A 24,185-nucleotide genomic window follows, 5' to 3' on the forward strand; every position below is an offset into this window, starting at 1 on the left:
AATAGCTTTGTTAAATTAGGTTAGTGTAGGTTTGATATTCAGACAGGCATTATATCCAGAGCTTCCTCAATGACCATGTTCTCCCCCGAGTAAAACTCCAATTGCATTTTACTCATTCTGAAACTGTATAATTCAGTCAAAGATGGATTCACTTACCAATGCTGTTGTCATAGAACCCCCTGCAATGTGAAAACAGGCCAGTCAACCCAACAAGTCCACACTGACTCACCCCCTATCCTAATCCTGTGATGCTACATTTTCCATGGCTAATCCACCTAACCTGCACATCTTTGGACTGTGGGAGGTAGCCACAACACTCAGGAAACCCATGCAGACACAAGGACAATATGCAAACTCCACATTGATAGTTGCCCAAGGCTGGAATTGAACCCAAGTCCCTCAGACGCTGAGGCAGCAGTGCTAACCACAGAGCCACGTGCCACCCTGTTCTTTGCTGGTGGATCTATTGCTTTCTTGATGACTGATAACACAAGTTACATCCAGGCCAAATGTAGAAAATTATAGAAAATCAGCAGGGCCAAAAGAGAACGTTAAATAAAGGCAAGTACATCATTTGGAATTACAGTATCTTCCATTTGCCTGTAAATAGTAAATGCAAGATAATAAATATTAGAGTAGTAAAAGAAGGATTGGTCCTAATGAAACTCAAAAGGAAACCTGTCTTTGGAGAGAAAAGGCTTGGTTGAGTAACGTGGGTTTGGTAATGAGTATGATTTGCATCTACCTTAACCAAAGAAGAAGATAAGTTCTGCTTAACAGAAATGTATCTGTCTCAGATTTAAAATTAACAACTGATGCAACATCCACTGCCATTTAGGGAAGAGTTCCAAACATTCACCACCCTTTGTATGTAGAAGTGCTTCCCAACATCTCTTAACAGTTGTGCCTAATTCTTGGACTATGTCCCTAGTTCTAGAATCCCCAACCAGAGTAAATAGTTTAAAAACTGAAAGAACTGCAGATTCTGTAAATCAGGAACAAAAATAAAGTTGCTAGAAAAGCTCAGCAGGTCTGGCAGCATCTGTGAAGGTAAAAATAGAGTTAACGTTTTGGGTCCGGTGACCCTTCCTTGGAGGAAATAGTTTATCTATCTTTCTTGTTAATATAGATTAGAGAGGAGTCATAATGTTCCATGGAAACAGGCCCTTTGGACCAATTTGGTCCGTGCTGATCATGGTGCCCACTCAGCTAGTTCGAATTGCACACATTTGGTCTATATGCCTCTAAACCCTTCCCATCCATGTACCTATCCAAATTTTTTCTTAAATGTTGCTATTCTACCTGCCTCAACCACCTTATCTGGCAGCCCATTCCTTATATGCACCTCTCTCTGTGTGAAGAAGTTGCCCCTCAGGCCCTTTTTAAATCTATCCCCTCTCAACTTAAACCTACACTATCTACTTTTCAATTCCCTACCCCTGGGGGAAAAAGATTATATACATTCATCCTTTCTGTGCCCTACATGATTTTATACACCTCAATAAGGTCACCCCTCCATTAGAATTATAAAATCCCTACAGTGTGGAAACAGGCCATTGGCCCTTCAAGTCCCCATGGCACCTCTGAAAAATACCCCTCCCAGACCCATGCCTTTACCCCTGTATTTCCCCATGTTTGGCCCACCTAACCTAAACATTCCTGGACACTACAGTCAAATTAGCTTGGCCATTCCACCTACCTGCACATCTTTGGACTGTGGGAGGAAACCAGAGCACCCAGCAAAAACCCACACAGACACAGGAAGAATGTGCAAACTTCACATAGACAGTCTCCCGAGAGTGGAATAGTACCTGAGTCCATGGCACTCTAACACAGCTACGTTAACCACTGAGCTGCTGTGCTAATTACTAAGCCACCATGCCACCCTAACCACTGAGCCACTGTGCTACCCTTCATTCACCTCCGTTCCAAGAAATAAAGTCCTATCCTAGCCAACCTCTCTCTATAACTCAGGCCTACTAATCCTGGCAACATCCTGGTAAATCTTCTTTGCACGTTTTCCAGTTTAACTATGTCTTTCCAATAATAGAATGACCAAAACTCTGTGCAATATTCCAAGTGTGGCCTCACCAATGACTTATATGACTGTAACATAATGTTCCAACTCCTGCACTCCACTCCTATCAATAATATCTTGAAGATGCCATTCAGATCACTCTTTAACCTTCGAAATTTGAGAGTAAACATGCCTGATTTGTTTAATCTCCCCTTATAATTCAATGCCTGAAGTCCAAGTATCATACTTGTAAACGTACGTTGTACTGTCTCCAAGGTTAGTATATCCTTCCCAAAATGTGGTGCCCAGATCTGCTCACAGTACTCCAAATGGGTCTAACCAGGATTTTGTATAACTGCAGAATAGCTTCTGCACTCATGTATTCCAATATTTAGATATAAAGGCTGGCATTCCATTGGCCTTCCTGATTATTTTCTGCACCTAATCATGACATTGATGAAAGAGGGCATTGCAGTGCTGGAGGAAGAGAATATCTAAGGGTTTAAGGACAGAGTCAAATTGACTAGAGCTGAGGAATAAAAGGGTAAGTTATATTGCACAATACGGTCTGTAGACCTAGATTCGAAAAGTCAGCTTTCATGCTCCTGAGATGCTGCTTGCCCTGCTGTGTTCATCTAGCTCCACACCTTGTTATCTTGGATTCTCCAGCATCTGCAGTTCCTATTAACACTGACTGTAATACTGGTTGTGTAAGGGACAGCGATAGGCACATGTTCTGAGATTTTCTTCAGGAGACTTTCCTTCAAAAGTATATGTGTCTAGTCCAACAAGAAAAGATGCATTGTTGGACAAGGTCCTTGCAAGTTAAGTATGCCAAGTGGATCAAGTGTCAGCAGGGAATCGTTTAGGAGACGAACATCACTGTGGCAAATTGTTCATGATGACTATAAGATCATCAGGAATAGGATTAAGAGTAGGCCTTTTGGCCCCTCAGCCTGTTCTGCTATTTGTAGTATCATGGTTGATCCGACAATCCTCATGTCCACTTTCCTGCATTTTCTCCATAACTTTTGATTCACCTCCTGATCAAGAATCTGTCTGTCTTGGCCGTAGATATACATGTGGATTCTGCCTGTCAGCTCTTTGAAGTTCCAAAGACACTCGGCCCTCTGAGACATGAAATTCCTCCTCATCCATAGATTCACAGAATCCCTACATGTGGAAACAGGCCCTCCGGCCCAACAAGTCCACACTGACCCTTGGAGTATCCCACCCAGACCCATACCCCTATAACCCACCTAATCTACGTGCCCTGAATATTATGGGAAATTTGGCATGACCAATCCACCTGGACTGCACATCCATGTTTTAAGTTGGTGTCCATTAATTTTGAGACTATACCCTGTGGTCCTAGACTCTTCCATGAAGGGAAACAACCTCTCGGCATTTACCCTGATCTTCTCCCTTACCTCAGATTTTCTACAAATGAACCCATTATTCAGTTTAAAACCCTACTAACAGCCCTAGTTATGTAATTTTCCAGGAGTCTGGTCCCAGCATGATTCCTGTAGAGCCCCTCCCATTGGAATAGCTCCTTCTGTTGCATGAATTCTAAACCCATTTCTCTCACACAAAACTTTGAGCCAATCATTTACCTCTTTAATCTTGTTGACCCTGTGCTCAGATAATAAAGGATTATTACCTTTTTCGTTCTGCTATTTAATTTACCCCTAGCTGTTTATGTTTCCTGTGTTGTTGGTACCACGGCAACTAGATCTTTTCCTCCCACTCCAAGTTCCTCTGCAGCCCAGATGAGATACCCTGAGTCAATGCACCAGGCAGGTAAATCAGTCTTTGCGACTCTCAATCCTGGCCACAGAGATCAATGTTTATTCTTCTGACTGTACTAACCTAATTAGTTGAACAGTTATGCTTTCTCCCCACTCTTGAATGGCACCTTGTACCAGGGTGGCATGGTCAGTTTGCTCATCCTCCTGACAGCCCCTGCTCTTGTCTACACAGGGAGTAAGTATCTCAAACTTGTTCTCCAAATTCGAGTGCTGAGACTCCTGTAGTACTGCTTCCTGGGTCCCTCTACCTGCCTCACTCGTAGGCACACTCTCCTGTCCCCAACTGCTGATCAAACTTGAAATAGTAAATCGAAGGAGTGTGAGTGCCTCCTGTAACACAGCATCCAGGTTACTGCCTCCTTCCCTGGAGTGTCACAGTGTTCAAAGCTTGGACTCTACCTCATCAGCTTTGAGCTGGAGATTCTCAAGCAACTAACACTTGCTACAGATGTGACCACGACGAACCAGAATAGGATCTACCAGCTCCAACCTCACACAGGTACAACAAATCCTCTGACCCTGCATCTCTAATTTAGTTACTTGGTTCTAAATTTTTTTTCAATTTTCTACTAGTATTTTAATTTTCAATCTGTTTGCCTTGAATCTGACAGTAACTTCTAATAGTCACACCATCAGCTATTAACAACCAGTGAATTTTCTGTGTCATGGATAACAAAGTGTGGAGCTGGATGAACACAGCAGGCTAAACAGCATCTCAGGAGCACAAAAGCTGACGTTTCGGGCCTAGACCCTTCATCAGAGAGTGTCTAGGCCTGAAACGTCAGCTTTTGTGCTCCTGAGATGCTGCTTGGCCTGCTGTGTTCATCCAGCTCTATACTTCTTTTATATTGGATTCTACAGCATCTGCAGTTCCCATTCTCACTGATACAATTTTCTGTGTCATTCTTTGTTTTGTGCTGCTGCACCCAATCCTCAACCCTCCCACCAATCCTGGGCTTCAGTTCAAACCCCTGTCATTTGACATTTCCAGTCTGGCGATGGGACTCTGACTATCCACCCTTTCCATTTTTATATACTTTCTATCAGGTCAGCCCTCAGCCTCTGACATTCTAGCGAAAACAGTCCAAGTTTGACGGATCTTGCTTTGTAGCTATTACACTCCAGTCCAAGAAACATCCTGGTCAACCTCTTCTGCAAGCTCTCCAAAGCCTGCACATCCTTCCTCTAGTGTCGTGACCAGAACTTCATGCGCTACTCCAAATGTGGCTTTACCAAAGTCTTATACTGTTGCAGCATGATGTTCCAACTTTTATGTGTCCCGACTGATGAAGGCAAGCATACTGTATGCATTTTTTATCACCTTATCTGCTTGTGTTTCCACTTCGAGGGAGTTATGGACTTGCAACCTTAGATACCTCTGCATATCAATGCTCCCTAAGGGCCTGGCCTTTTACAGTATACTTCCCTCTTGCATTTGACCTCCCAGAATGCATCACCTCACTCTCTTGTCTAGATTAAACTCCATTTGCCATTTCTCTGCCTAACTTCTAGCTGTATCCTTTGACATGCTTCACCAATATCCCCAACTCCACCAATTTTCCTGTCATCTGCAAACTTACCAATCAGACAACCGATATTTTCGTTGAAATCATTTAGATACTTTAGAAACAACAGAGGCCCCAGCACTGATCCTTGCAGAACAGTACTGGTCACAGACCTCGAGTCAGCAAATCACTCCTGCGCAACTACAAGGAGAGATTGGAGAGGTTGGGGTTATTTTCCTTGGAACAGAGAAGGCTGAGAGGTGAAATAATTGAAGTGTATAGATTATGACAGGGAGAGATAGACAGGAGGAGCCTGTTTACCTTGGGAGATGGTTCAAAAATTGGGGGCTTAGATTCAAGCTAAATGGTAGAAGAATTGCAAGGGATGTGAGGAAGAAGGTTTTTACACAGAATGTGGTGGGTGTCTGAAATTTGCTGCCTGAGTTGGTGGTAGAAGCAGACACTTAAACTCTTTCAGAAAGTACCTGGATCTGCACCTGAAGTGATGTAAACCACAGGGCTATGGGCCATGTGCATGAAGATGGGATTAGAAAGGGCACCTGGGTGTCTTTGAGTTCACGTTGGATCAAATGGCCCCTTTCTGTGCTTCACCATTTCTATGGCTCTAAGGTTAACTACCCTCTCTCTTCAATGGCCAAGCCTATTTTCTATCAATCTTACCAAATCACCATGAGTTCCATGCAATTTGATTTTCTGGACCAGCCTGCCATGAATGCTTCAGTAAAGTCCACATAGACAACATCCACTGCCCTACCCTCATCAATCATTTTCATTACTTCCCGAAAAAAAACTTAATTTTTTAAGGCAAGACCTCATCTGTCTAACTGAATCCAATACTTTCCTTAGCACTGATATAAGGCTCACTGGCCTACAATTTCCTGGATTATCCCTGTTGCCCTTCTTGAACAAAGGAACAACATTGGCTGTGTCTTCTGGGACCTTGCTGTGGCTAAAGAGGATATAAAGATCTCTGACAATGCTTCAGTAATCTTCTTCCTTGCCTCTCTCAGTATTCTGGGACAGATTCCTTCAGGCCCTAGGGACTTATTTAGTTTAAATGTTTTTCAAGACACCTAACACTTCCTTCTCCTCGATATTGACATGCTTTAGAGTTTTAATAAATCCCTTTTGAAAGTTACGATCATCTTTGTCTTCCTCCTTGGTGAATACTGATATAAAGTACTCATTATGAATTTCATCCACTTTCGCTGGCTCGACACACACATTCCCTCATTTTGTTCACAAGTGGACCTATCCTTTCCCTAGTTATCCCCTTGCTCCTTATATATGTGTAATATTCTTTGGGATTCTCCTTAATCCTACTTGCCAAGGAGATATCATGGCCCCATGTAGACCTTCTAATTTCTCGTTTGAGTTACGTAGAACATAGAACATAGAACAGTACAGCACAGAACAGGCCCTTCAGCCCACAATGTTGTGCCGACCATTGATCCTCATGTATGCACCCTCAAATTTCTGTGACCATATACATGTCCAGCAGTCTCTTAAATGACCCCAATGACCTTGCTTCCACAACTGCTGCTGGCAACGCATTCCATGCTCTCACAACTCTCTGCGTAAAGAACCTGCCTCTGACATCCCCTCTATACTTTCCACCAACCAGCTTAAAACTATGACCCCTCGTGCTAGCCATTTCTGCCCTGGGAAATAGTCTCTGGCTATCAACTCTATCTATGCCTCTCATTATCTTGTATACCTCAATTAGGTCCCTTCTCCTCCTCCTTTTCTCCAATGAAAAGAGACCGAGCTCAGTCAATCTCTCTTCATAAGATAAGCCCTCCAGTCCAGGCAGCATCCTGGTAAACCTCCTCTGAACCCTCTCCAAAGCATCCACATCCTTCCTATAATAGGGCGCCCAGAACTGGACGCAGTATTCCAAGTGCGGTCTAACCAAAGTTTTATAGAGCTGCAACAAGATCTCACGACTCTTAAACTCAATCCCCCTGTTAATGAAAGCCAAAACACCATATGCTTTCTTAACAACCCTGTCCACTTGGGTGGCCATTTTAAGGGATCTATGTATCTGCACACCAAGATCCCTCTGTTCCTCCACGCTGCCAAGAATCCTATCCTTAATCCTGTACTCAGCTTTCAAATTCGACCTTCCAAAATGCATCACCTCGCATTTATCCAGGTTGAACTCCATCTGCCACCTCTCAGCCCATCTCTGCATCCTGTCAATGTCCCGCTGCAGCCTACAACAGCCCTCTACACTGTCAACGACACCTCCGACCTTTGTGTCGTCTGCAAACTTGCTGACCCATCCTTCAATCCCCTCATCCAAGTCATTAATAAAAATTACAAACAGTAGAGGCCCAAGGACAGAGCCCTGTGGAACTCCACTCACCACTGACTTCCAGGCAGAATATTTTCCTTCTACAACCACTCGCTGTCTTCTGTTGGCCAGCCAATTCTGTATCCAAGCAGCTAAGTTCCCCTGTATCCCATTCCTCCTGACCTTCTGAATGAGCCTACCATGGGGAACCTTATCAAATGCCTTACTGAAGTCCATATACACCACATCCACAGTTCTTTTCTGTTCCCTTTATACTCCTTAAAGACTTTGTTTGATTTCTGTTTCCTAAACCTTGCGTATGCTTCCTTTTTGTTGTCGACTAAACTTAGATCATCTCTCATCACCAAGCTTCCAAAATCTTGCCATCTCTATCTTTGATCCTCACAGGAACGTGCTGGGCCTTAACTCTGTTCAATTGGCTTTTAAAAGATTCTCACATATCAGATATGGAGTCACCTTCAAACAGCTGCCCCAGTTGGTTTTTCCTCCTTCTCTAATCTTAACCTTTTCCATAACTATCTTAAAACTTACAGAATTATGATCACTGTTTCCAAAATGCACTCCCATTGAAACTTCGATCATCTGGCCAGGCTCATTCCCCACCACCAGGTCCAACATCGGCACAACATCATGGGCCGAAGGGCCCTGTACTGTGCTGTACTTTTCTATGTTCTATGTTCTAATATGGCACCTTCCCTTGTCCTACTATCTACATACGTATTGTTTCAAGAAACTAGTCACCTACTACCGACTTGAATAGTTACCCAATATCTCTTGATTAATTACCCAATATCTCTTGATTAATTGAATATTTCTGAAGTGTTCAGTTGACCTTTCTTGATTATAGACTCCAAACAGAGCACAGGCAGACAGTACAGCCTTCAGGACTCTTACGTTCGACTGCTGAGAACTGTATCTTATCTTCTATGCTTTATTTTCTGCTGTGATTGGATTGCTATTTAATAGACCTACTTAAAAGGTCCCATGCACCAAGATGCCATGGTCAATTTGCTTATTCTGCTGTCAGCCTGAAAAACTGCAAGAAACTTGAATTGTTTCACAGCTGCAAGGGTTCAGTTTCTTCCACTGCTGCTGTCTGGAACTGTATCCTTGCCTTATTTATAGTCACACCCTCCTGATCTTATAATGGATCAAATCTGAAATGCTTAGGGGTGGGAAAATCTCCTGGAATCAAGTCCCAATTTAGGCATTCCCACCCTCCTTGATTCATTGAAGTGATGTTCTAGCTTATCAACTCTGATCCAGAATTCCTTGAGCTGTATACTCTTCGTGCATAGTTGCCATGAGCCTCGCAGGTGTCCAGCTGTATAAAATGTTGGTTAGGCCACTGCTATATTATCGTTTGCAGTTCTGACATCCATATTATAGGCAGGATGTGATAGCACTGGGTGCTAAGGACATTTACCAGTATGTACCTAGGCTGGAGAGTTTCCATTATGAAGAGAGATTGGACATACTGGGGTTGTTTTCTTTAGAGCAAATGAGCTTGAAAGGGGACATGACTGAGATGTATAAAATTATGAGGGGCATAGACTTGGTAGACAGGAAGAAACCATTTCCTTTGATAGAGGCATCATTGACCAGGAGCAGAAGATTTACAGGAGATACGAGAATCTCCTTTCACCTAGAATGTGATGAAAAACTGGAACTCAATACTTGCAAGGGTGTTAGAGGCAAAAACGCTCATAACATTGACGAATTTAGATCAGAGAATTATAGAGTCCCTACAGTATGGAAACAGGCCCTTCAGTCCACTGTACAATTGTAGTTCCAAGGCATACGAGGCTATGGGCCAGAAGCTGAAAACTGAGATTAGAATTGTTAGGTGATTGTAATTGACTGGCATGGACACAGTGGATCGAAGGGCTTTCTTCTGTGCCATGGATTTCTATGACTTTGTATGGTCAGCTGCCACTCAAGATTTAGGAGCAGGAGTAAGCCATCCAACCATCCAGCAGGATTAAGCCATCCAAAGGGGTGGCATGGTGGCTCAGTGGTTAGCACTGCAGCCTCACAGCACCCGGGGCCCGGGTTCAATTCCAGTGTCGGGCGACTGTCTGTGTGGAGTTTGCACATTCTCCTCGTGTCTGCGTGGGTTTCCTCCAGGTGGTCCAGTTTCTTCCCACAGTCCAAAGATGTGCAGGCTAGGTGGATTGGCCATGCTAAATTGCCCATAGTGTTCAGGGGTGTATGGGTTATAGGGGGATAGGTCTGGGTGGGATGCTTCAGGGGACAGTGCGGACTTGTTGGGCCAAAGGGCCTGTTTCCATACTGTAGAGAATCTAATCTAATCTTAAAACCCATTAGGTGAGAGTCAGTGAGATCATACCTGATCTAACAATTCTCAACACCACTTTGCTGTTTTTTTCCCCCCATAATCCTTGATTCCATTACTGATTAAAAATCCATTTTATCTCAGCTTTGAGTGCCCTGAACAAACCAATGTCTACAGCTGTCTGTGCTAAAGAATTCACAGATTCACTACCCTCTGAGAAAAGAAATTCCTCCTCTTTTCTGCTTTAAATCCGCAATTTTGCCCGCTGATCCTAGATGATCCTTCATGGGAAAACAACTCCTCTGTCAAGCCCCCTAATAATCTTATGTGTAGGCCCGAGGAACTCAAAATGACTTCATAAGGCTTCACCTGCCATGCCGTGTTTTGTTTTATTTAACTAATTCAAGTGCATGTTTTAAAACTATTAGTTAACAATTTTTTTGTAGTTGTATTGTGGAGCTTAACTTTTTACACAATTTAGTGCTTCACTTTTATCATTCTGGTATGGGCCACTGTCATAGATCAAAGAGAGAAATAAACAAAAACTCAGTCATCTAATTAGTTCCTCCATGTTTCAGCGCTCAGGTTTCACTGCCTTCAGTTCCCTCTATTAGTCAAGTATTTTATTATAATAGACCAAACAGCATCTCCTGCCTTGGCACTGAGTTGCCACAAACCAGTGAGATCTGGATGCGTTTTGTCTCCCTTTTTATCCTCATAGGAATGTGGTGTGATTGTATTTGAGCCATCTTTAAAGGCAAGCCATTGTGAACATAGAAACATCAAAAATACAAACAGAGGATATCTACTATTGAGTCATAGAAACAGAAAATAGATGCAGGAGTAAGCCATTCAGGCCTTCATGCCTGCTACCACCATTCAATATGATCATGGCTGATCATGCAATTTTAATATCCACATTTTTCCATTCCCCTTGATCCTTTAGCTGCTAGGGTCACATCCAGCTCCCCCTTGAATATGCCTAATGAACTGGCCCCAACACCTTCCTATGGTAGAAAATTCCACAGGCTCACAACTCTGAGTGAAGAAATTTTTCCTCATCTCAGCCCTGAATGGCTTACCCCTTATTCTTGGACTGTGACCATTAGATCTGGACTTCTGCAACTTTGGGAACATTATTCCCAAATCTAGCCTGTCCAGTCCCTGAGGATTTTATATATTTCTAAGAGACTCCCTTCATTCTTGTAAATTCCAGCGAGTACAAGCGCAGTCGATCCAGTCTTCTTCTCAAATGACACTCCTGCCATCACTGGATGGTGAACTTTCATTGGACCAGCTCAATAGCAAAAATAACCTTCCTCAGATTAGGAGACCAAATCTTCACACACTACTCAAGGCATGGCCTTGTCAACGCCCTCTATAACTGCAAGACATCCCTACTCCTATACTCAAATTCTCTCACTATGAAGGCCTGCATACTTTTTAAAAATAGAATTCATAGAATCCCTATAGAATCCCTTCGGCTCAACAAGTCCATACCGACCCACAGAGCATCCCACCCAGACCCATCCCTCTATAACCCACCTAATTGACACATCCCTGAACACTATGGGCAACTTCACATGACCAGTCCACCTAATCTATTCATCTTTGGACTGTGGGAGGAAACTGGGTCACCCAGAGGAAACCCACGCAGATACGGGGAGAATGTGCAAACTCCGCACAGTTGCCTGAGGGGGGAATCAAACCCAGGCCCTGGTGCTCTGAGGCAGGTGTCCTAACCACTGAGCCACCGTGCTACCAAATACTATCAGCTATCAGCTTTCCTCGCCAGCTTCTGCACGTGCATGCCAACCTCAGTGACTGTTTCACCATGATACCCAGGTCTTGCCTCTCCATTTCTTAAACTGCCATCATTCAGATAATAATGAAAGGAAGGTGATGGCCTGGTGGTATTATCACTGGATTGTTAATACAGAAATCCAGCTAATGTTCTGGGGACCCAGGTTCATGATAGATGGTGGAATTTGAATTCAATAAAAAAAACCTGAAATTAAGAGTCTAATGATGACCGTGAATCTGTTGCCAATTGTTGGAAAAACCCATCTGATTCACTAATGTCCTTTAGGGAAGGAAATTACCATCCTTATCTGGTCTGGACTACATGTGACTCCAGACCCACATCGATGTGATTGATTCTTAACTGCCACCTTCATGAATAGGGATGGGCAATAAATGCTGACCTAGCCAGCAATGCTCTCATACTGAGAATGAATAAAAAAAGACCCCCTTCCTGTTTTTGCCACCAAAGTGAATAACATCACATTTATCCACATTATATTGCATTTGCCAAGTATTTGCCCACTCAGCCATCTGTCCAAGTCACCCTGCACCTGCTTAACATCCTCCTCACAACACACACTACCACCCAGCTTACTGTCAATTGCAAATTTGAAGATATTGCATCTGATTCCCTCCTTCAAATTGTTAACGTATGTTCAGTATCAGCACTGAACCCTGTGGTACCCCATTTGTCACTGCCAATCTGAAATGGACCTATTTATTCCAAATCTTTGTTTCCTGTTGGCTGACCAGTTCTCTATCCACATCAATACATTACCTCCAACACCATGAGTTTTACCTTTTCTTATTAGTCTCTTGTGTGGCATCTTGTCAAAAGCCTGTTGAAAGTCCAGATACACATCCAGATTCACCCTTGTCCACTCTACTGGTAACATTCTCAAAAAAAAAATTTTGGAAGATTTTCAAGCATGTGATTGCCCTTTAGTGAATCCATGTTGACGTGGACTAAGCTTTCCAAACGCTTGCAAATTACATTCTTAATAATTGACTCCAGCATTTTCCACACCACTGACGTCAGGCTAACTAGCTGATAAATCCCCATTTTCTCTGTCCCTTTATTTTTAAAATGTGTGGTTACATTAGCTACCCTTCAGTCCATTGGAACTCTTCAGTGTCTGTAGAAGTCTGGAAAATGGTTGCCAATGAATCCACTCTTTGTACTTCCTGAAGTACTCTGGGATACAGAGTATCAGGCCCTGAGGACTTTTATTGGGTTTAATCCCATTAATTTCCCCAATGCCATTTCCCAACTAATAAGGATTTCCTTCAATTCCTCCTTCATGCTTGACCTCATACAGCATGGGAAACAAACCGTGTGGTCCAACATGGCCATGCTGACCAGGTTTCCCAACTAAACTGGTCCCATTTGCCTGCATTTAGCCCACATCTGTTAAATCTTTCCCTTCTCGCCTTAAAATTATGCCCTCTAGTTTTGAACTACCCTAACGAGGGAGAAGACCTTGCTGTTCACCTTTTCTATGCCCCTCATGATTTTTTAAACTTATACAAGGTCACCTCTCAACCACCTATGCATTGGATAAAGCTTGCTACCTCTGACATTACTCATTTACCACAAGATGAATCATACCAGTTGGACAAAATTGTATATTCTGGTTGATTCACTAACTAAGTAAAATCAGTCAAAAGTAAATCTCATTAATTTATTTTGCTTCTACAAATTAGTTTTCAAACTTACACTTTTCACTCCATGCTGCTGATCATCTGCTATTAACTAAAAGTGTAATAGGCTCGGAGCAGTTAGCATTGATATGTCCTTTGGCCCTGGGGGAAGTGCCTGGCCACCACTTAGTATCTCTCCATAACGCTTTTTAAAAGACATGAAGTACAAAGTATAGCCGTTTACTAGGGATATACATATTTTGATTCAACACTGAGTAGAGTGGAAAACAATACTGTATAGCTCATGGTGCAAATATGGTTATCACTGATGATCCAAATCAGTACCATCTTCCTGCTTTCTCCCCATATTCTTTGATCCATCTTGCCCTAAGAACTACATAGAACACAGAACATAGAACAGTACAGCACAGTTCAGGCCCTTTGACCTATTCTGCTCTAAGATCAACCTACCCTGCATATCTAATTTTAATATCCTCTGTGCACTTATCCAAGAGTCAGTTAAATTTCTCTGATGTATCTGACTCCACTTCTACTGCTGGCAGCGCACTCCACACGCCCACCACTCTCTGTGCGAAGAACAGATGGGGATGGTTCTGGGTGGGATGCTTCAAGGGACGGTGTGGACTTGTTGGGCTGAAGGGCCTGTTTCCACACTGTAGGAATCTAAAAAAAAACCTACCTCTGACATCTCCTCTATACCGTCTTCCAATCACCTTAAAATTATGCCTGCTCGTAATTGTCATTTCTGCTCTGGGAAAAAGTCTCTGACTATCCATTCTCTCTATGCCTCTCGTCATCTTGTAAACCTCTATCAAGTCACCTGTCATCCTTCTTCGCTCCAATGAAAAAAAACCCTACCTCCCTCAACTTTTCCTCATAAGGCCTGCCCTCCATTCCAGGCAGCATCCTGGTAAATCTCCTCTCCACCCTCTCTTAAGCTTCCACATCTTTCCTGTAATGAGGTGACCAGAACTGGACACAATATTCCAAGTGTGGTCTAACCAGAGATTTATAGAGCTGCAGCATAACCTCTGGCTCTTAAACTCAATTCCCTGCCAATGAAAGCCAACATACCATATGCCTTCTTTACAACCCTGTCAACTTTGCGGGATCTATGGACGTGGACCTCAAGATCCCTCTGTTCCTCCACACTGCCAAGAATCCTGCCATTAACCCTGTACTATGCATTCAAATTCGACCTACCAAAAAGAATCACTTCACACTTTACTGGGTTGAATTCCATCTGCCACTTCTTTGCACAGCTCTGCATCTTGTCAATGTCCTGTTGCAAACTACGCTCTCCACGCTGCCCACACCTCCACCAAACTTCATGTCATCGGCAAACCTACTACCCCACCCTTCCACTTTCTCATCCAGGTCATTTATAAAGATCACAAGGAGCAGAGGTCCCAGAACAGATCCTTGCAGAACACCACTGGTCACCGAGCTCCAGGCTAAATATTTTCCATCTTCTACCACTCTCTGTATTCTATTAGACAGCCAGTTTTGTATCTAGACAGCCAGATTTTTATGAATCCCATGCCTCCTTACTTTCTGAATGAGCCTACCATGTGGAACCTTACCGAATGCCTCACTAAAATCCATATATATTTACTGATCTACCTTCATTAATGTGTTTTGTTGCATCCTCAAAGAATTCACTAAGGCTTGTGAGGCATGACCTGCCCCCCTCAAAGCCATGATTTCTGATCAAACTATGCTTTTCCAAATAATCATAAATATTATCTCTCAGAATCCTTCCAATAATTTGCCCAACACAGACGTAAGACTGACTGGTCTGTAATTTCCAGGATTATTCCTATTCCCTTTCTAGAACTAGGGAACAACATTTGCCACCCTTCAGTCTTCACGTACTACTGCAGTAGATGACAGTGAGGCTGTAAAGATCATTGCCAAAGGGGCAGCAATCTCTTCCCTCGCTTCCCATAGCAATCTTCCGTATATCCCTTCTAGCTCAGGGGACTTGCCCATCTGCATGTTTTTCAAAATTTCTAGCACATCCCCTTTCGTAACAACAACCTGTTTGAGCATATCTGCCTGTTTCATGCTGTCCTCACAAACATCAAGGTCCCTCTCACTGGTGAATACTGAAGTATTCATCAAAGTATTCTAGCTTTCAAATATCTCCCTAGCCTTACCACTTATCTCTGCATCAATCAGCAACAATTTTCTAATTTTTAACTATTATGTATGTCCTCCTTGAAGACATTCAATGTTTTGGTCTCAACCTCTTTCTTTGGCATAGAATTCCACAGACTCACCACTCTTTGGGTGAAGAAATTTCATAGAATCATAGAATCCCTACAGAGTGGAAATAGGCCATTCGGCCCAAAAAGTCCACACCGCCCCTCTGAACAGCATCCCAACCAGACATGTTCTTCTAACCCTGATTTCCCCATGTCTAACCCACCTAACCTAAACATTCCCAGGCACTATGGACAATTATCATGGTCAGTCCACCTACCCTGCAAATCTTTGGACTGTGGGAGGAAACCGGAGTACCAGGAGGAAACCCACACAGACAGAGGGAGAATGTGCAAACTCCACACAGACAGTTGCCCGAGGTAGGAATTGACTCGGTCCCTGGCACTGTGAGGCAGCAGTGCTAGCCATTGAGCCCTTATTGGTGCTATAACCTTTCTATTTTATGTGATTATTATAATTGGAAGTTTGCACTTCTGACGATTTCGGTGTGAGGAATTACATGAGTATTTGGGGTGGCACCACATTCTCCCCGTGTCTGCGTGGGTTTCCTCTGGGTGCTCTGGCTTCTTCCCACAGTCCAAAGATATGCAGGCTAGGTGGATTGGCCATGCTAAATTGCCTGTAGTGTTCAGGGGTATGTAGGTGAAAGGGAAATGGATCTGGATGGGATGCTCCAAGGGGCGGGGTAGACTTGATGTGTCAAAGGGCCTGTTTCCACACTGTAGGGAATCTAATCTAATCTATTTAAGATCCTTAGTATTTAAGGGTCTAATTGCATTAAATCACACATGCTCTTTACCCCCATACTGACTGACCCAAGCTCAATGTTTACATCCAATCTAGCCTTCAAATATCTCCCTAGCTTTACCCCCTCTATATCTCTGCATGAATCAGCAGCAATTTTCTGAGAGCTCTGTTCCTCCAATTCTGGCCTTTTCCACATGACTAATTTTTTTCCAGCATATTAGATGTACCTTTAGTAGACTATGTTCTGCAATTTCCTTTGTGAAACTGTCCTGGTCTTTTAAGTATATCTTTTAAGATGCTGCTTAAAATCTACCTCTTCGATTGCCTGTCCAAATATCACCTTACGAGATTTAATATCAAATGTGAAGCACCTCACGATGTTTTACTACTTTGAAGTTTTACATCAACAAGCATTGTTGTTCACACTAAAATAACATAATCATAGTATCATACAGTATGGGAAGAGACACTTTGTAACAATGAGACTGCACTGACAAAATCTGCATCAGTCCCACTTTCCAGCACTTGGCCCATAGAATTGAATGTTATGAGATAGCATGAAGTGTATTCGAATTAACTATAACTGCTGAGAAGTTGGACCACTTTATTCACGTTTAATGTTTTCTATTCCTTGCATTTGGGTTAACAAATTCACAATGACTGTCAAAACGTTAATGCGCTTGTTTCGCAGGAGGTTTGATGAATACATGGAAACGCCGTTGGTGTGTTTTAAAGGATGAAATATTCATGTGGTTCCGTTCTAAACAAGAAGCCTTGAAACTAGGCTGGTTGCTCAAAAAAGGTGGTGGCACATCAACCTTATCAAGACGCAACTGGAAAAGACGTTGGTTTGTTCTCAGAGAGAGCAAACTAATGTATTTTGAGAATGACAGTGAAGAAAATTTAAAAGGGACCATTGATATCAGATCTGCAAGGTATTGTTCATTTTAATGAAGCCATGCTTTTAAGCTGTTGTAACAATGTACAATAACTCACCTTGTGTGATGTGTGCTTCTGCAGAAAAAAAATGTGAAAAGAATACTGTGGTTCTGTTTTCATTGTTAGGGCAATTATCGATGACACTGGCAAGGAGAATGGTATTAATATAGCACTAGAAGATCGCATCTTCAATCTTATTGCAGAGACAGCAGAAGATGCCAGGTAATTGTTCTGTTGTTAGATTTGATTAGAATTGATTAAATATGTTCTTTATTCTTTCATAGTATGTGACCACCATTGGTAAGGACATAATTTATCCTTAATTACCCTTGGAAAGTTGGGGTTGAGGTCTCTTGAAATGCTGCTGTCTATGTTGTGTATACCTACAATGATGTAGGAGGAGGGATTTCCAGGATTTTGTACAGTGATAATGAAGGCCTAACTCCAAGTGGAGAAGCTTTGGTTTATCTTGTTGAAGCAAAGGAGAATGAGGAGACAGTTGATAAAATTATGAACACTGTCTGGAGGGCCAAGAAGTGTTTTCCCCACCAGTGCTGTTTTCACAACTCTCAAATGGCCACTATTCTGGGGAGAAGAAATATGTGCCAAAACTCTCATTTTTAAAAAAAGTAGCATTGGTAACATTGTTCACTTGTGTCCAAAAATTTGCAAGTTGAGAATTGATCTGTTCAGTTCAATGAATACTTAAAGCAGAAATCAGTATTGCTGTATTAATACTGTGCTTGAATTGAGGAATGGCCACTCATGACAACAAGTAACAACCATAAGAAAATTGGATCGATATTTAGAGGAAAACAAACTGCAGACCTTAGGGATTAAGCAGCGGAGTGAAATTGATTGGATCCCCCTGCACTTAGGCTCTTTGGGCAAAATGGCTAACTTCTACAGAATTTTTAAAAAATCGGTCTGTATGTGAGACATGAAAGGGAGTTAATGGTATTCCTATGATCCTGCTGCCCTTGTCCTTCATGTAAATGTTATGGGGTTGAAAATTGCTTTAAAGGGAGCTTTGGCAAGTTTCTGCAGTGTAATTTGTAGATTTAGCTGCCATTATTGCTGTTGTTGAAGCAAGTGAATATTTAAGATAATAGATGGGGTTCTCCTTGAATCAGTGCAATTACAAAGTAGAATTAAAGGCTCAATAGGTTTTTTTCAAAACAAAACCTTTTTGTTTCATGTCTAAGAATGTTCTGTTGTCTATATTTTCTAGTTTGCTAAGCAGAGTGACCACATATTACTTGAAAAATTAAGTCTGTTTAAAAATAATAGAAAATGAACCTGAAGTGTTTGCACAGACTCTTGATTAAAGCAGACAGAGTTTCTAGTTCTTTTCCTTGTTTTCTGGCGAGCTAAACCATGAATAGTCTGATGTCTCTGTTATTTCTTAGTTTTGCAGGCAATTTTTTCATGTCTATATAGAATAACAGGAATATAGAAGGAAAACCTCATTTTCACGAGGATGACAAGATCACTCCATATATTCCTTTTTTATTTTCACAGCAGTGGTACTCAAAACTTTGCAAGATCACCAGATTTCAAACTTAGATTGATCATTACAGTTGGTGAGAACGTTGGCACTGGTGTAATAAATGTGCACTCGATATATGATGAGTAACAGATTGTAATGTTGCACAGATTCCATATCAGTTCCCACTGTAAATAAGGTCTGGATTGACTTGCTGTACATTGTGAAGGCTTTGATTTTGAGCCATTCTGAAGAAGGGTCAATGGACCTGAAACATTAACTCTGCTTTCCCTCCACAGATGCTGCCAGACATGCTGAGTTTTTCCAGCAATTTTTGATTTTATTTCTGGTTTTCCTTGTTTTCTTCAAGAGCAGTCATTAGAGCCGATCTTGTGTTCTAAGACATGAACACCAAGCTTTGTAGGCACCATGTCTCAAAACTGAGATATACTGTAAATGCAAAAACACACCTGAATGTATAGTCAGACCATCAGATACAGGAGCAGAATAACACTGTTTGGCCCATTGCAAATGCTCTGCCATTTGTTCATAGCTGATATAGAACATAGAACAGTACAGCACAGTGCAGGCCCTTTGGCCCACGATGTTGTGCTGAACTTTTACCCTAAACCTAAGGTCTATCTACCTCCACTGCTATCTTATACTATCATCCATATGCCTATCTAATATCACCTTAAATGCCCCTAATGAGGCCCCCTCCACTACCCTCTCCGGCAATGCATTCCACGCCCCTACCACTCTCTTGAATAAAGAATCTACCTCTGACGTCTCCCCGATATCTACCTCCTTTCACTTTAAAACTATGTCCCCTTGTTAAAGCTACCTCCACCCTAGGAATAAGTCTCTGGCTCTCTACTCTATCTATACCTCTGATCATTTAGTACACCTCTATCAAGTCACCTCTCATCATTCGTTGTTCTAAAGAGAAAAGCCTTATCTCTGTCAACCTTTCCTTGTAAGACCTTCCCTCCATTCCAGGCAAGATCCTGGTAGAGCTCCTCGATACCTTTTCCAATGCTTCCAAATCTTTCCTGTAATGAGGTGACCAGACCTGGACAGAATACTCCAGATGTGGCCGAACCAGGCATTTGTATAGCTGAAGCATAACTTCACAGTTCTTGAACTCAATCCCTCTACTAATGAAAGCTAACATACCATACGCCTTCTGAACAACTCTATTCAGCTGGGTGGTAACTCTCAGGGAACTGTGAACATGAACCCCAAGATCCCTCTGCTCCTCCACAATGTCAAGAAACTTTCCGTTAACCCTGTATTCTGCTTTCAAGTTTGTCCTTCCAAAATGAATCACCTCACACTTTTCAGGGTTAAACTCCATCTGCTACTTCTCAGTACAGCTCTGCATCCTATCAATGTCCTGTTGCAAACAGCCCTCCACACTGTCCGCGACATGACCTACCTCCATATCATCCGTGAACTTGCTAATCCACCCTTTCACTCCTTCATCCAAATCATTTACAAAAATCACAAGTAGAAGAGGACCCAGAACAGATCCTTGTAGTATACCACTCATAACTGAGCACCATGTTGAATATTTTCTGTCCACTATCACCCTTTGTCTTCTAAGGGTCAGCCAATTCTGAATCTAATCTGCCATATTTTCTCCTGTCCCATGCCTCATTACCTTCTGCATGAACCTACCATGAGGAACCTTATCAAACACATTATTTAAATCCATGTATACCACATCCACTGCTCTACCTTCATCCATGTGTTTGGTCACCTCTTCAAAGAATTCAGTAAGGTTTGTGAGGCATGAGCTATCCCTCATAAATCCATGCTGACTATCACAAATCAAACTGTGTCTTTCCAAGTGATCCTAAATCCTATCTGTCAGAGCCCTTTCCAATAATTCGCCCACTACTGATGTAAGACTAACTGGCCTGTAATTTCTGAGGTTATTCCTGTTCCCTTTTTTGAACAAGGGAATGATGTTTGCCTGTTTCCAGTCTTCTAGCACTATACCGGTGGACAGTGAAGACGAAAAGATAATCACCTAAGGCCCTGTGACCTTGTGCCTCGCTTCCCATAGAATCCTTAGATAAGTCCCATCAGGTTCGAGGTCTTAACTATCTTCAACTTCCTCAGGATTCCTAGCACATGTTTTTTACTAACATCCACCACTTCTAGCCTACCTGCCTGTTTCACAACGTCCTCCCCTACAAATAGGTGTCTCAGTGGTGAATACTGAAGAAAAGTATTCGTTGAGGACCTCCTATCTCTTTCGGCTCTGTGCACAAATTCCCTTTACAATCCTTGATCGGCCCTATCCTTTCTCTAGTCATTCTCTTGTTCTGCACAAATGTGTAAAAAGCCTTGGAGTTTTCCTTGATCCTATCTGCCAAGGTTTTCTCATGCCCTCTTATAGCTCTTCGAAGCCCTTTCTTCACCTCCTTCCTAGCTAACTTGTATCCCTCTAGAGCCTTTTCCATTCCTTTTTCCTTAAACCTTACGTAAGCCTCCTTCTTCCTCTTAAACAGTTGTTCAACCTCTCTCGAGAACTATGGCTCCCTCACTCGACCGCATCTTCTCTGCCTGTTAGGGACAAACATATCGAGCACATGCACTCTTCCCTGACAGCATTTGCTCCCAATTTATGTTAACCAGTTCTTGCCTAACTGAATTGTAATTACCCTTCCTCCAGTTGTAAACTTTACCTTGCCATTTGTACTATCCTTAGCCATGACTATAGAACATAGAACAATACAGCGCAGAACAGGCCCTTCGGCCCTCCGATGTTTCGCCGACCTGTGAACAAATCTAAGCCCATTCCCTCTACTCTATCCCATCATCATCCAAATGCTTATCCAAGGACAGTTTAAATGCCCCTAATGTGGCTGAGTTAACTACCTTGGCAGGCAGGGCATTCCACGCCCTTACAACTATTGTATAAGAAACAGAGTTATGATCTCCTACTAACAGGTCCAACACTGTTCATCGCCAAGCACCAAGTCCAAAGTGGCCTCTTCTCATGTTGATCTATCTACATAACGTATCAGGAATCCTTCCTGAACGCACTGGACAAAATCTGTTCCATCTAAGCTATTACAACTAAAATGTCTCCAATCAATATTTGGAAAGTTGAACTCACCCATTACTGCAACCCTGTGACTTCTGCACCTTTCCAGTATCTGCCTCCCAATCCGCTCCTCTACTTCTCTGCAACTGATTGGGGGTCTGTAAAAAACTCGCAACAAAGTGACTGAGATAACAAGGTGTAGAGCTGGATGAACACAGCAGGCCAAGCAGCATCAGAGGAGCAGGAAGGCTGATGTTTCGAAGGCTGGACCCTTCTTAGGAAAGTCAAAGTGACTGCTCCTTTCTTGTTTCTGACCTCAACCCAAACTGACTCTGTAGACATATCATTCTCAAACTGCCTTTCAGTAGCTGGTATACTCACCCTGACTAGCAATGCCACTCCCCTACCTCTTTTTCCACCCTCCCTATTTCTTTTAAAGCATCTAAATCCCAGAACTTCCAACAACCATTTCTCTCTCTGAGTTACCCAAGTTTCTGTAATGCCCACAGTTCCAAGTACTGACCCATGCTCTAAGTTCATCCACTTTATTTCTGATACTTCTAGCATTGAAGTGTATACACCTCAAATCAGCTCAGTGTCTGCAATTACGCTCTATTGGCTGCATTTCTCTATAAACCACCTCACTCCCTGTTGTGTCTGTTGGAAGGCCGAATACCTCACCCTCTGAATTATAAAACCGGTTCCCATCCCCTGCCAAACTAATTTAAACCATCCCTAGCAAACCTCCCTCCCAGAATATTTGTGCCCTTCCGGTTCAGGTGCAACCCGTCCTTACTGAATAGGTCCCACCTTCCCAAGAATGTGCTCCAATTAGCCACATAATGGAAGCCCTCTCTCCTGCACCAGCCCTGTAGCCGTGTTTAGCTGCGCACTCTCCCTATTTCTTACCTCACTATCACGTGTCATTGGTAGTAACCCAGAGATAACTACCCTGTTTTTCCTAGACTTCAGCTTCAAACCTAACTCCCTGTACTAATTTTTCACATTCTCAGTCCTTTTTCTATGTATGTCATTAGTACCGATGTGTACCATGAATGCTGGTTGCTCACCCTCCCCCTTAAGGATCTTGAAGACACGATCCCAGATATCACAGACCCTGCCACCCGGGTGGCAATATACCATCTTATCATCTCGTTCACGTCCACAGAACCACCTGTCTGTGTCTCTTCCTATTGAATCCCCCACTACAATTGCTCTCCTATTCTCCCCGTTCCCTTCGTGGCCAGAGGGTCAGGCTCAGTGCCAGAGACTTGTCCGCTGTGTCTTCCCCTGGTACATCGTCCCCCAACAGTATCCAACACAGTATACATATTATTGAGGGAAGCGGCCACAGGGGATCCCTACAGTTAGCGAGTTTTGAGAAGATTTGTAGCTCAGGTTGAGGTTCTGGATGTGAGTTTGCTCGCTGAGCTGGAAGGTTAGTTTTCAGACGTTTCGTCACCATTCTAGGTAACATCATCAGTGAGCCTCCGACGAAGCCGGAGACAGTTGCTAGTTGCATTCCTTGGTGTCTTCAGAAACCAAGCAAGATACAGTCCTATCTGTTTGTGATATTACAGATTATGGAGTCTACTCAAGCAAACTGGCCAGTCACATCTCAGTTTTTTTTTTCCTTTTTGATTTCTTCCTTAATTGTGACTACTTGCTAATCTGTCTTTGCATAAGAGTGGGGGGATTAAATGAAAGAAGATTGGTTTTAAATCATGGCAGGCCAAGCAGCATCTTGGGAGCAGGAAAGCTGGCGTTTCGGGCCTATATGAAGGGTCTAGGCCCGAAACATCAGCTTTCCTGCTCCTAAGATGCTGCTTGGCCTGCTGTGTTCATCCAGCTGTACACTTTGTTATCTCAGATTCTCCAGCATCTGCAGTTCCTATTATCTCTGAGTTTAAATCATAGCCATTGGTTAGATTATCTTGTGGGTTAACTTTATTCTGCTGAAGCTACTATATTTGTTTAACTATAAACTTGGTGCTTGGTATCAGGTATTCATAAAATTTTGAGGGTCAGTGAATATTTCATGTTTACTGTGTTGCAGTTGTGTTCAAAAGATTATCTTCCACCATTTCTGCTATCTCCAGCAGGATATCACCAGCAAACGCATCTGCTCCCTTCCTTTGTCAGCATTCTGCAAGGACCATGCCCTTTGCAACACCCTCCACTCTTCCTCCACTCCTAACATTGCCTCACCCCAACTTCCCACAATCAGTGCACCTTTCGATGCAATCATTTGCTCTTTCACCACCACCTACCACACTTTCCAAGGCCCCAGACACATC

The 24,185-nt window shown here is 42.7% G+C and overlaps 1 protein-coding gene across 1 annotated transcript in view; it reads left to right on the plus strand.

Moving 5' to 3' along the window:
* myo10 (myosin X) overlaps positions 1-24,185 on the plus strand; it is a 457,994-nt gene that overhangs the window by 337,340 nt on the left and 96,469 nt on the right. Inside the window, exons 27-28 of the mRNA XM_059653796.1 lie at positions 17,097-17,340; positions 17,471-17,566. Coding sequence (XP_059509779.1) covers positions 17,097-17,340; positions 17,471-17,566 — 340 coding nt within the window. The remainder of the gene's footprint in view (positions 1-17,096; positions 17,341-17,470; positions 17,567-24,185) is intronic.

This window comes from Stegostoma tigrinum, chromosome 2, assembly GCF_030684315.1.
Source record: "Stegostoma tigrinum isolate sSteTig4 chromosome 2, sSteTig4.hap1, whole genome shotgun sequence".
NCBI lineage: Eukaryota > Metazoa > Chordata > Chondrichthyes > Orectolobiformes > Stegostomatidae > Stegostoma > Stegostoma tigrinum.